The 14,737-nt window shown below is 37.5% G+C and overlaps 1 protein-coding gene across 1 annotated transcript in view; it reads left to right on the forward strand.

The window, feature by feature from the left end:
- Positions 1-14,409, forward strand: part of RNF11 (ring finger protein 11) — a 43,827-nt gene extending 29,418 nt beyond the window's left edge. The window contains exons 2-3 of the mRNA XM_024571189.3: positions 10,772-10,941; positions 12,336-14,409. Coding sequence (XP_024426957.1) covers positions 10,772-10,941; positions 12,336-12,507 — 342 coding nt within the window. The 3' untranslated portion in view covers positions 12,508-14,409. The remainder of the gene's footprint in view (positions 1-10,771; positions 10,942-12,335) is intronic.
- The last annotated feature ends 328 nt before the right edge of the window (positions 14,410-14,737 follow it).

A 14,737-nucleotide genomic window follows, 5' to 3' on the forward strand; every position in this document is an offset into this window, starting at 1 on the left:
TGTGGAAATGATTAATTTTTAAACATTATTTTGGCCTGGCCCATGTGACTCAGTTGGAATGTTTTCCTATAACCAAAGTGTTATGGGTTTGATTCCCAGTCAGGGCACATACTAGGTTGTGTGTCTGATACCCAGTCTGCGCATACAGAAGGCAACCAATTGATGTTTCTCTCCCCCTTCCTCTATTCCTTCCTCATTCTGTAAAAGCAAGGGGAAAAATGTCCTCAGGTAAGGATTAAAAAAATAAAACATTATTTTGCACAGGTCTTCAAAATAATATTTAGGTTCTTATTTGGGGGAAGTGGTGGAGGTAGGTATCATTATTTTCAGTCATTCTTATAGAAATATAGTTAGCAAAACAAAAACAAATCTATAACCCCAATCCAACCCTTTGCCTTTGTCACACACATCTTAAAACTCTTTCAATTAGCTTCCCACTGCTGTTAGGATATAGGTCAAAGTCCTTAACAAACCTCCAAAGTCTGGTAACCTACCTATCCACTTCTCCTTCCTCAACTAACAATTCATTCGTTGCTGTCTAGCGCCACTGGCCTTCAGATCCTTTAAAGAACTCTGCATGAAGCACTCTCCTCCATCACCACTCTGCTTAAATACCTCCTTTTCTTCCTTCAGAGCTCAGCTGAACAACTTCTGCTTTCTCGGAAATCTTTCCTAACTAACCATTCTCCTCTATTATAGGTTCTTATACACCAAGTTACTTTCCTTCACAGCTTTTGTCATGGATGTAATTTTATGTTTACATAGTTGTAATTTGAATGTTAATCTTCCCTAACAAACTGTTAAGATCCACAATAATTGTCTGTTTTTGCTCTTTACTGAATGGATACATGAATAAATCATCTACTAAAAATGTCACCTACAAATGCTAAATAGTCACCCATTAGCTTACTCTAGTGTCTCTTTTCATTTCAGGGTTTCTTGTTTTTTTTAAAGTTGATTGATTTTTTTAAAGATTTTTATTTATTTATTTTTAGACAGAGGGGAAGAGAGGGAGAGAAACATCAATGTGTAGTTGCCTCTCACACACCCTCACCGGGGACCTGGCCCGCAACCCAGGCATGTGCCCTGATTGGGAATGGAACCAGTGACCCTTTAGGTTCACAGACCCACACTCAATCCACTGAGCTACACCAGCCAAGGCTCATTTCAGGGTTTCTTTACGTTTCCTGGAACCCCGTGCCAGTTGTTAAATACCTAATAAAGTTAGTGCACATGCCGTGGGGCTAGACAGCAACGAATGAATTGTTAGTTGAGGAAGGAGAAGTGGATAGGTAGGTTACCAGACTTTGGAGATTTGTTAAGGACTTTGACCTATATCCTAACAGCAGGGGGAAGCTAATTGAAAGAGTTTTAAGATGTGTGTGACAAAGGCATAGGGTTGGATTTGTTTTGAAAGGATTGCTCTAACTTTTAGGTAGACAACAAATTAAGATTTTATAGCTAATATTGTATACCAGGGAAGAAATGGGAGCTTAGATTGGAGTATTAGCAATAGACATGGAAAGAAAAGAACAGATTCTGTCAGTATTTCAATAGAAAATATATTTACTAGAACTTGGTGGTGTGTTGAATATGGTAGGGTAAGGGAGATGGAGGTACCAAAGATGTCTCTGTATTACAGAACTAGAAAAAAAGTGTCATTCACTGAGACAGTGAAGCCTTAAAGAGGTCCAGATTTGGGGGGGAAGTTGATTTTTTGAGATACTTTTGGGACACTGAATTGGAACTGTCAAGTAGAGCCTGGAGTTTTAAAAGGGAGATTTAGACTGGAATACATATTTTTGAATCATTTATATCTAGTTGGTAATTTTAGCTGTTAACATGGACATAGTTATTAAGAGAATTGGACAGAAGAAGCCAGGACAAAACCAGTCACATTTGTGACTCCAAATAGTCACATTCTGAGGTATTGGGGATTAGGGCTTCAACATACAGAATTTGGGAGACAGTTTAGCCCATAACAACATCTCTATCCAAAGGCATTTTTGTGTGTGCTATATAAATAGTGTTCAGAATATTAGTTTCTTCCAGGGTCTTTTTAAATTTACTTCAAGAAAAGGAATAAAACACAAGTACCGTGTAACTACTGTTGCCACAATACTCTTTTCCAAGGGGCATTTCTAATGAACATCTCCACATAAACTCTTTGAAAGCAAAGGGAGTCAGTGCAGGGGGTATTCCTCATTATGAACATTATCTAGAATGTTCATCAGTTCCATAGAAGGACTCATGGGACTTAGCATATACAGTGGACCTGGGTTCTTTAATTTAATTTGTTCCAGAAGGCTGTTCAAGAACCAAACTGTTTGAGATGGGAGATGTTCAAGTACTGAGGTTGACTATATAATTGTAATCATAGCTGTGATTTATTATGGCAAAGAATACAAATCAAAATCAGCAAAGGGAAAAGGTGCATGTGTTCATAGCAAACAGGCACAAGCTTCTAAGAGTCCTCTCCTAGTGATGTCTAACAGAATGCACTTAATTCCTCCAGCATTGAATGGTACCAGTATGTGTGAACAGTTGTCTACCAGAGAAACCCAAGGCCCTGACTAGGCCCTAACTGCCTAGATTTGATGTTCTTTGAAATTCTTAAATTCTAGATGTTATTGAAATTATAAAACCTTTATTGCAGGTGAAAAAACCTTTATAGAAGCATTTATTAGAAATGCCTTATTTTGATGGCTTCCTTGAAATGTCATTTCAGTGTACTGTTCTTCGAAGTGCTGTAATTGGACAAAATCCAAATCATTTAACTTATTAATCTTCTTGCTATCCAGCAACCAAACATAGTAGAAATTACTGGCTGAAAAGGAGACCAAAATTTTTATTTCAACATTGTTGGTAATTATGTGACTCTAGGTGGGCAAGCTTGAGTCGATAACATGAGAGAGTTGGTTTTATTTTTATTTTTAAATATATTTTATTGATTATGCTATTACAGTTGTCCCATTTCCCCCCCTTCATTCCACTCCATCCTGCACACCCTCCCTCCCCCCCACATTCTGCCCCTTTTTTTCATGTCCATGAGTCATACCTGTAAGTTCTTTGGCTTCTCCATTTCCTATACTATTCTTAACCTCCCCCTGTTGGTTTTCTACCTACCATTTATGCTACTTATTCTCTGTACCTTTCCCCCCTCTCTCCCCCTCCCCCTCCCCTATTGATAACCCTCCATGTGATCTCCATTTTTGTGGTCCTGTTCCTATTCTAGTTGTTTGCTTAGTTTGCTTTTGTTTTTATTTTAGGTATGGTTGTTAGTAACTGAGTTTGCTGTCATTCTACTGTTCATATTTTTTATCTTCTTTTTCTTAGATAAATCCCTTTAACATTTCATATAATAAGGGCTTGGTGAGGATGAACTCCTTTAACTTGACTTTATCTGAGAAGCACTTTATCTGCCCTTCCATTCTAAATGAAAGCTTTGCTGGATAGAGCAATCTTGGATGTAGGTCCTTGCCTTTCATGACTTGGAATACTTTCCAGCCCCTTCTTGCCTGTAACGTCTCTTTTTGAGAAATCAGCTGACAGTCTTATGGGAACTCCTTTGTAGGCAACTGTCTCCTTTTCTCTTCCTGCTTCTAAGATTATCCTTATTTTTAATCTGGGTAATGTAATTATGATGTGCCTTGGTGTGTTCCTCCTTGGGTCCAGCTTCTTTGGGACTCTCCGGGCTTCCTGGACTTCCTGGAAGTCTATTTCCTTTGCCAGATTAGGGAAGTTCTCCTTCATTATTTTTTCAAATAAGTTTTCAATTTGTTGCTCTTCCTCTTCTCCTTCTGGCACCCCTATGATTCTGATGTTGGAATGTTTCAAGATGTCCTGGAGGTTCCTAAGCCTCTCCTCATTTTTTTGAATTCTTGTTTCTTCATTCTTTTCTGGTTGAATGTTTCTTCCTTCTGGTCCACACTGTTGATTTGAGTCCCATTTTCCTTCCATAACTATTGGTTCCCTGTACATTTTCCTTTATTTCACTTAGCATACCCTTCATTTTTTCATCTCATTTGTGACCAAATTCAACCAATTCTGTGAGCATCCTGATTACCAGTGTTTTGAACTGTACATCTGATAGGTTGGCTATCTCTTCGTTGCTTAGTTGTATTATTTCTGGAGCATTGATCTGTTCTTTCATTTGGGCCCTTTTTTATTTTTTTCCTCTGCGTGCCTGTTACGATGTAGTAAGGGGTGGAGCCTTAGGTGTTCACCAGGGCAGGGTAACCTACGTTGCTGTGCTGTGACATTGTACGTGGGAGAGGGATCGGAGAGGGAACAATGGTACTTGCTCTGCTCTTGCTGGATTTCATCACTTCCCCCACTACCACAAGCAAATTGGGCCCTTCTGATGCTGATTCCAGGGTGGGCGGGCTTGTGTATGTTCTAGGACCCTATGGGTCTCTCTAACGAACTCTCCTGGGAGGCTGGGAGTTTCTCCTGCTGCTGCCTCAACCCCCACAGGTGTTTTCAATCAGAGGTTTGAGCTTTATTTCCTGGTGCTAGAGCCCTGGGTTGCGTGGTCTGTCTCGCTCCCCAGTCGTTCCTCCCAGTTTATCTGCTCGCAAATGAGGGACCGCCCACTCCACCAGCCGCGGCCTTGCCACAAGTCTTCTCTGCCCCTTCTACTGGTCTGGATGAATGTTTCTTCTTTAACTCCTTGGTTGTCAGACTTCCATACAGTTCGGTTTTCTGTCAGTTCTGGTTGTTTTTTGTTTTTAAATTGTTGTTGTCCTTCTTTTGGTTGTGGGAGGAGGCACAGTGTGTCTACCTATGCCTCCATCTTGGCCAGAAGTTGAGAGTTGGTTTTAGAGGAACTCTAAGATTGTTTTTTGAAAAGTTGTGCTTACCTCTGCCTATTTATTTATTTATTTATTTATTTAGGGAGGCAGGGAAGAGAGAAAGGGAATCAATCTGTTGTTTCACTTATTTATGCACTCATTTGGTTGATTCTTGTATGTGCCAGACTAGGAATCAAACCCACAGCCTTGGAGTATCCAGATGATACTCTAACCAACTTAGCTACATAGCCAGGGCCCATTTCTTTTTTTTAATTAAATTTTATTTATTTGAGTTTCAGCTTCATTGAGGGATGATTGACATAAAAAATTATAAATCCAATTCATTTCTCAAAGTAAATATTGGGGCACTGTTTTATAGTCATATAATATTAGAACTGTGATAACAATAGCTCACTATTTAAAGAGCTTTTATATGTTTGTTTCATGTGGTACCAGAGACATAGGATTCCCTTTTAATTCTTACAGTGGTCTTCATACTTTACACATGAAGAAACTGAGGCTCGTAGAGGTTAAACTTGGTCAAGGTCTTAAAGCTAGTAAGTCACAGAGCAAGGTCAGTCTTTTTTGACCCTGAACCATGAAACTTTTCTGCATTGAAAGTTTGCTTGTCAGCTATAAAACCTTATGGGGGTGACTAGCTAAACCAGAGATGCAGGGGCTATATTTATGGTTATTAACAACTAAAGTTACTTCTGTATACACCGTGAAGCCTAGTAAACAGTTATTTTTCTAGTATAAAATAGGGCTTAACAAACGTGTTGCATATAAAATTTTCTCTGAGTTTGAGCTTCAAACTGAAAATTTTTGCATATGTACAAAGCTCATTTGAAAGAAAATACTCATTTTTTAAAAAAAATTTCTGTTTATAAAGCAAAAAATTGCCTATTCTCATAGTGTAGATATACATGGCTGAGAGAAAGTTTTCAGGCTCCACCAGAGAAATGCAGTCATTTTGGTACTTATTTTCCTCTGTGAAAGCTAGAACAACTTACAGTTTTCTTAAATGATGATTGCACATGTAACAGAAGTTCCCTGTATTCTGTATAACCTTCCTAATTCTCTTCTAGGTAGACAACACCTACATAATTCAGCTGAGGCTAGAGGTAGAGTCTGTCGATATTGGGTGTCAGGGAGGAGGATTGGGGAAGGCTTCATTCATGTCAACAACCTACTGGACAGGTAGAAGTTGTATCAATAGACCTGCAGGGAATGGTAGAGGAAATAAGAGCAAAGACAATAAGATGGAAAAGCATAGAACTTACAGAAAACAGCTAGTTCGGCTACAATAATAGATAAAGCCCTTTGAATGCAATATTAATGGTTGTAATAACTACCATTTGTAGAGTTTCTGCAATTCCAAGGTCCACCAGCTTTCTCATTTAAGGTTTGTAACAATCCTATAAGTAAGGTAGGATCTAATCCAGATAGGTTAAATAGCTTAAATGTGGTCACTCTGTTAAGTGGCAGAAAAGTAGCTTAAGCCCAAGGTTGTCAGGATCCAAGAACCATTCTTAATAATATGAGGTCTTCTTTGCACGTAACATACATGAAATAAATATTTGGATAAAGAAAATAGTTTCAATAAGCATTCACATGCTGGATTATTATTTCCTAAATGATAAAAGTATGAAAGTACTTAAAGTAAGTATTAATGAATTTATATAGAAATTTATAAAACATGAAACTTTGAACTACTGGTAGTTTACTAGTACCAGAGAATACACTCTTAATTGTTTGATAACAGATTTATATTTGTTCTGAATCTCAGAGAAGAGGAATATTTAAAGTCTTACATTGAACTGTCTTTGACAAGAAACTCAATAACTGCTGTCAGAAACGGGGTTTATAAGGATAAGGCTAATTTAAAGGGACATAATGGTATCTTTAGGAGATGTAGTAAAGTTTTTTTCTCCTAACTTATATCTGTCTGAGACTTTCCCCTAAAATTTCTCTTTGGAAAGGATACTTACATTGTATACTTGAACCTTTATAAATTTTTAGGGTGGATGCTCTCTCAATTATTTTATTTTGAACCATAGAAGCCATTAGCTCAAAATAGCCTCAGTTGATGCTAGCTCTGGAGGATTATGGAGGTCATTTCACAGAATTTTTTTTTAAAGCTTAACACAAATTTAGCAGTTACTCCTGGAGGCAAAATCTCATAGTTGCAAATGTTGGCTGATATTATAAACAAATGCTTAAATTGTAGAGATCATGAGTGATCCTACAGGATGAATGGAAATAGCAGTTTCTAATGTAATGTGAGTAAGTAGTTGTGATTTGACATTATATTCCCTGTGACAGTTTTATACATGGATGCAAAGTGATATGTCTCAGTTTATTCAGTAGAGACGTACTTTGGAAAACATATTAAGTGGCTCAAATAGTTCTAGCCTCAGTGAAATTATTAGGTCAGAGATACACTATCTTACTTGTACCTCATGGAGGTGTCTTCTCAAATTCTCATCAGAGAGGTTTTCTCTGAGCATCCTATGTAAAGTAGCAACTTCCACCACTCTAGGAACTTTATTTTTGTTTATTCTCAACTCCCTACCACCTGACACATAACAGATACTCAGAGAATATCTGTTGAAAGAATATATGAAGAATATGAATAAAATTATTTTACAGATATGAGTAGAAAAGCAATATGGCAATATGTCTAAATACATTTTAAATAGTAATATGATAAGCAGATATTTGGGTATTTAATTTATATCCCTAAAAGCTATGTATTGCATTTGGGAGGAAAGATGGTCTCATTTTGGCTCACTCAGTTATCATATCCAAATATGTATCCAAAAACCTAACAGGAATTTTACAAAAGTTTATTGCAACAAATTCCAATCTTTTCAAGTAAAGAATAAATTGATTTAAGGTTGCTACCTATATGGAAAGAAAAAATAAAATTGCTAATAAGAGTCTATAATGGCCAGTGCTTTTTTCCCTCCATTTTCCATGTCTGTTATTTTTTTAATTATATGTTATTGATTATACTATTACATTTGTTCCAATTTTTCTCCCTGTCCACCTACACCCAGCACCCCCAACTCCCTCAGGCAATCCCCACACCATTGTTCATGCCCGTGGGTCATGCAGATAAGTTCTTCGGCTACTCCATTTCCTATACTGTACTTTACATCCACATGGCAATTCTGTAACTACCTATTTGTACTTCTTAATCTCCTCACCTCTTCACCCATTCTCCCACACCCTCCTCCCATCTAGCCCCCATCAAAATGCTCTCTGTATCCATGATTCTGTCTCTACTCTTCTTGTTGGCTTAGTTTGTTTTTTAGATTCAATTGTTAATAGATATGTATTTATTGCCATTTTATTGTTCATAGTTTTGATATTCTCCTTTTTCTTAAATAAGTCTCTTTAACATTTCATATAATAATGGTTTGGTGGTGATCTCCTTTAGTTTTTTCTTGTCAGGGAAGCTCTTTATCTGCTCTTTGATTCTAAATGATATCTTTGCTTGGTAGAGCAATCTTGACTGTAGGTTCCTGCTTTTCATGACTCGAGAAATCAGCTGACAGTCTTATGGGAACTCCCCTGTAGGTAACTAAATATTTTTCTTGCTTCTTTTAAAATTCTCTCTTTATTGTTAACCTTTGGCATTTTAATTATGATATGTCTTGCAGTCAGCCTCTTTGCATCCATCTTGTTTGGAACTCTCTGTACTTCTTGGATTTGCTTGTCTATTTCCTTCACCAAATTAGGGAAGTTTTCTTTCCTTATTTTTTCAAATGGATTTCCAATTCCATACTCTTTCTCTTCTCCTTCTGGCACCCTGTGATGCAAATGATGAAACACTTGCAGTCGTCCCAGAAACTATTTACACTGTCCTCGGTTTTTTTTACTCTCTTTTCTTCTTGTTGTTCTGATTGGTTGTTTTTTGCTTCCTTATGTTCCAGATCATTGATTTGATTCTCGGCTTCATCTGCTTTACTGTTTCCCTGTAAATGGTTCTTTATTTCAATTAGTGTATCCTTCGTTTCTGACAGAGGGATCCTTTTTATGCTCTTGAGGTCTTCACTAAGTTCCTTGAGCATCCTTGTAATCATTGTTTTCAACTGTGCATCTGATAGATTGCTTATCTCCATTTTGTTTAGTTCTTTTTCTGGAGTTTTGATCTATTCTTTCATTTGGGCCATGTCTCTCTGTCTCCTCATTTTGGCAGCCTCCCTGTGTTTGTTTCTATGTATTAGGTAGAGCTGCTATGACTCCCTGTCTTGGTAGTGTGGCCTAATATAGTAGGTGTTTTGTGGGGTCCAGTGGCACAACCTCCCCTATCATCCAAGCTGGGTACTCAAGGTGTGACCTTCGTATGGGCTGAGTACACCCTCCTCTTGTAGTTGAGCTTTGATTGCTGTTGGCAGGTCAATGGGAGGGATTTACCCAGGCCAGTCAGCTACCAGGACTGGCTGTGACCACAGACCACCAACCTCTGCCCTCTGTGAAGGATCATCTGTGCAAGGGCAGGGTGGTGGTGCTCTGATGTGGTCTGTAGCTGTCCACTGGATGCACAGGTCTCTGGGGTTTCCCAGGTGGTGCAGGCCAAGGTTAGCCCCAATCTGTGTTCTGTCCCAGGCCACCCTGCATGAACTATAAAGCAATCTGAGATGGCTGCTAACTTGTAGTGGGCTTGGAGGTTCCCAGGCAGAGCCAAGCTGTGATCCTAGGCTGGCTGCTGCTGGTGCCAGGCCTGGGGCCACTTAGCAAGAGTTATGAGGCCTGGGGACTAACTGAAGTCAGCTGCTTGTTTGAAAAAAGATCTAGGAAGTTCTGAAGTGTGAACCAAGTCCTGTCATTCATTTGGAAAAGCTACAGTTAACAGCTTGGGTGGACCAGAGCCTCAGGGGATCTCCAGGGTGGGGAGAACAGTGTTAGCCAGGTGGATGGAGTCTCAGATATGCCACCTTCTTGCTGGCTCTATGGCTTTGTAGGTAGAGGGTTCAGAAAAGGGACAATGGCCTCTGCCCACCTTTCTGACTGGGAGAAAGCTGTTCTCTAGCTCTCGCCTGATGCCAGGCACTTCAGTTCCTCCCTCTATGCCACTGGTACCTTTGAAGTTGCCACCTCCATGCTGGAGCTCAGAAGGAGTGAGTCTGAGTACGTTTTTTTGTGTTCTTTAAGAGGAACTGCTTGAGACTCCAGACCTTTCTTCCACCAACTCAATCCCTGCTGGTTTTGCAGCCAGAGGTTACTGGGACCTATCTTCCTGGCACTAGAACCATGGGCTTTGGGAACTGGTGTTGGGCTAGAACTCCTCACTCCCGAGATATCCCTCCTGAATTTTTGTCCACCACACATCAATGTGAGACCAGCCCGTTCTGTGTCTCCAGCCCTCCAGCAGTCTGGATTGATCTACCAGTCTGGATGGATGTGGTTTCTTTAATATTGTAGTGGTCGGACTTCCATTCATCTCGATTTCTGACCATTCTGAGTGATGGTTGTTCTGTATTTTAGTTGTAGTTGTGATGCGGTTTTGCAAGGAGGGGAGCCATGTTTACTTATACCTCCATCTTGACTGGAAGTTCTGGCCAATTCTAATACAAATAATGTAATAGTAGACTGAGGCCACAAAATTCCATCGTGACCTTCAGGATATTGCATACAGTTTATTAGATGAATTCATTATATTGATTTATCCATGTATGAGGTTTGAATATATATCTGAGTTTTATGGTCTTTGTGGAGAAATACTTCACATAACATTTCATGTTGGTTTTTCAGGGAAGCTTGTGTTTATATCCTTCAAAGTAGGTCCGATATGCTAAAGAATAAATCAGAATAAAACAGAATTTCATACCACTGTACACTAGCTCAGCCTACTTCTCCCCAAAGTCTCCTCCTCCCTCCAGCGAAAAATAAAAGAGACAAAGGGAAAATATAAACCCAGAAAACAGATTTTTAATAAAATATACTTTTCTCCATTTCTTAAAATTTAGGAACAAGTTCCAGTTCCAGTCTATCATCCAACACCTAGCCAGACTCGCCTAGCAACTCAGCTGACTGAAGAGGAACAAATTAGGATAGCTCAAAGAATAGGCCTTATACAACATCTGCCTAAAGGAGTGTATGACCCTGGAAGAGATGGATCAGAAAAAAAGATCCGAGAGTAAGTTTTAATAAATTTATACATGTTTCAAAGGTCTACCTTAAGAGATTTTCTTTTGAAAAATACTCCCCTGCATTTTAGAAGCCAGATACTATAACCAGTTAATGCAAGAGAATATTTAGATATAGCAATTTAAGAAAATTTTTATATAAAAATAGCTTAAAATGATGGTAAACCATTTTATATGTTGCATGTGTCCATTTGGATGCAGTTGATGTCTGTTAAAAATGATCCATCTTTGTATGAACTAGTACCAGCATTGCCTCAGCTGGGAATGCAGTTTGGCAGTGTGTCAAGGACCTTCAGGTCTACTATACCCTTTGAGACAGTTAATTCTAGAGATTTATCCCAAAATGTGTATTTCACTGCAGTTCCTATAGCTGTACGCATAAAGGTATTCACCATAGTTTTATTTAGCGAAAAACAACAGTAGGGGTATAGTTAAGTAGTAAAATGTGATATAGGAATACTTTGGTTGGTTATGTAGCCATAATCAATTGGCTTATTCAAGTAAACAAAAATAAAAAATAAATAAAATTAGACTGAAAAAAATAAATTGTTCACTAAGAGTTTTTAGTGATGTGAGGAAAATCTTATCAGTTTCTTGAATAATTTCATTAAGCCTGGTGAGTTGAATATAAAATTTTACTTCTGAGGAGTTGTTGTCCTCAGAATTATTGTCTGAGAGCTTCTAATGAAGACAGCCATTTCATTTCAGGTTGAGAGTGGTCTTGCCAGTTCCAGCGTGATGTAATGTACTGTGTTGATGTTTGACTGACTGAGCCATAGCACCGTTTAGTGCCAGCACTTAAGATCATAGCCTGTCTGGAATACTGACTTTTGAAACACTGCAGAATTGGGTTGCTTTTTGAACCTGAAGAAAAATGTGGTCAACTTGAAACTGGGGTTAATGAACAGAATTCCAGCCTACAGCAGCCCAATAAATAGGTTGAGATTAGTGTTCTGTTTCTGTATGTAGTCATTACAATGAAAACTGCCTTACTTCTGGACTTAGACTTAAAAACTCAGTTCAAGTAAACAAAGTTTATTTAGCTGGTAGTTTCCTACCTGAAGCATCACATTCTCCTTTCACTGTCTTCTACATGTATCTGTTTTACAAGTACAGTTCTGGCAATGGACTTGATCCCCATGTGGTCCGTTTCTCTTTGTTATGTTGATTGCTCTCAAACTGTACGTATTTCCACAGGAATTGAAATGAGATATTATGGATGGTTTAACACTTACAGGAAAAAATTTCAATTGGCTTTGGTGGTAGCATGACCATTTTTATCTGTTCAGATTAACGCTGTCTTTGTAATGGGATTTTAAATAGTATTCTAAATAGATCACTTCTCTAAAAATGCTTTCTGATTTTTCTCCCTCACTCCCAACAGGTGTGTGATCTGTATGATGGACTTTGTTTATGGGGACCCAATCCGATTTCTGCCGTGCATGCACATCTATCACCTGGACTGTATAGATGACTGGTTGATGAGATCCTTCACGTGCCCCTCCTGCATGGAGCCAGTTGATGCAGCACTGCTTTCATCCTATGAGACAAATTGAGCCAGGATCTCTCATCTGACTTCAAGTGAACCGTCATTTTTGGTGGTTTTGATCTTTTGTCACTGAGCCCAAAGAGCCAGGGATTAGGAATTCAGATCATGCACAAAAGTTTCCTAAAGATTTCTGAATGGCTGCAGATGTTGGGGGAAAGTATGTCATATTTTAGAAACTTAGGGGGAAAAGTAGGATGGTATTTTTATGTAAAGCCTTGACCCAGTGTTTAAAAAAAGTATAATTGTATTTAGATCTTGTTATTGCTCCAGTACATAGGAATTGTGTAAAGTGTTACAGCAGCTGTATATGTTTAAATTGTGTGTGTTGAGGATTAGGAAAAAGATAGTGATTGTTTTTCCTAAATGAAATAACTTTCTTCTTCCCCCCACCCAAATTCTTTTCTCAAGTTGCTGGCATTTGGGTCAAGGTTTTATTAAAAGCTACATTTTATAACACTGGCACAAAAAAAAGTAGTTTTAAGCTTGTTTGCACAGTTCTTTTTTTCCATTGGAAATGGAATTCATTGCCTTAGGTCTTTTTTAATAGTGTATTATTATCGTTGGGGCTGGCTCTATGCTTGAAAACCAGTTTATTTATAACCTGTTATGTGCTATATCTGTTTGCAGTTAGGAAATGCAGAATTCAAAGTGATCTCCTAGCTTGTAAGCAAACTGAGATGCACTATCCCTTTTCTATTAAAAAAAAAATGAGATAATGTGTCAAGAAACCAACTCTAATTAAGTGGGGTTTAATATTACCCTTTCCTGTGTGTTTTATCTAATTATTTTGGTTAATATGGTGATAAAAGTCAAGGTAAATTTTAAATATTAAGATTTCTGATTTATTGAACTAGAATTATGCCATGAGGCTTATGTAAAAATGAAAGTGGTACCATGATGAAACTGAGAAAAGTTTCTCAGTTTTAACAATTTTGATTATTTCTTGTGACCTCCCTCTCCCTCCCTGTTGTCTTGAAACATAACAAAAGGATACTGCATCTCTTATTATTGTAGTGCTGAGGGTAATTGAAGTTATACAAAATGCATCTCAGTCTGTTTCTTGGAAAGTCCTGCTAGCTGACTGACAAGTCTAGTAAGCAAGGAGAATTAAGATAAATGTATTTCATGTTTTGCACACAAATGCAGAATTTGTATAATCACATGACTTCATAGTTGTGATCTGAAAAAAGAAGGAATTTCTCCTTTATCTTTTTCTTGCAGTTAATGTAAGAACACTGAATCTCTAAGCTTTTGAAGTGTTAGAGGTAGAGATGGTCTAGTAAAGATGTAGTTGTAATGTTTTATCCACTTAGCATGTGTTTATTTTCCCTTATGTACTCAAAGGTGATTTATTTGTTCAGCTCAGTGATATTACAGCTAAAAAAAAAAAAAACCTAGAAAAAAGAAGAAGCAATTTCAACTTAACAAATCAGAACTGTTTATTATTTTATATTGAGTTGAATATTTGACTCTTAACACTTTTCTACATACAAAACACAAGTATCTTAAAGATTCTTCATAACTGCATTATAGAGGAATTAAGTATGTCATAAGTACTTCTTAAAGATTTGACATTTGACTCTACTATCCATGTGTTGGTTTGTTTTCTTATGAGCCCCATGATGGAAAGACTTCAAGATGAATTTGAGGGGGGGAAAAAATGAAAGAAATTAAATTGTCAGGTTCTGTTAAATTGTTACATGTATCTTGCTTAAGTTTTTGTTTATTAATTTATATCCACCCAATTACATAAAGCAAATTTGGAGGAAACCTGAAATTGTGTAGTATTTTTAGTGACATTACTTTTTTTATCCTTGTATTTTCTGCTTAAATATGATGTCTGTGTCATCAAGTATTATAGTCAGACTTTTTTTTCCTAGATCGTTAAATTTGGTAAATGAACTTTTTTTTTAAAAAATCATTTTCTGTGTTGCCATTAGTCTTCTTTATACAAGGCTTCCCTTCATAGAAGTTTGGCAGTAATATTGAAGGAACCAGTATTGAGCTGAATGCTTTTTGGTTTTTTTTTTTTAAGGGTACTTTGTATTCTTTTATTTCAGTCTTCACTTAACCATGTTAAAAACCATCAATTTTTGCTTTTCCTAAGTTAAATAAAGTTATAATACAATTGTAAAGGGCTAAAGTTAGATTTGATTACATGACAGTATTCCCCAAGTTACCTAATCCTTTCTTTAAAATAGATACGTATAGATTTAATTAATTACTTTTAAATCTCT

The sequence above is a fragment of the Desmodus rotundus genome, chromosome 3, assembly GCF_022682495.2.
Source record: "Desmodus rotundus isolate HL8 chromosome 3, HLdesRot8A.1, whole genome shotgun sequence".
Lineage (NCBI taxonomy): Eukaryota > Metazoa > Chordata > Mammalia > Chiroptera > Phyllostomidae > Desmodus > Desmodus rotundus.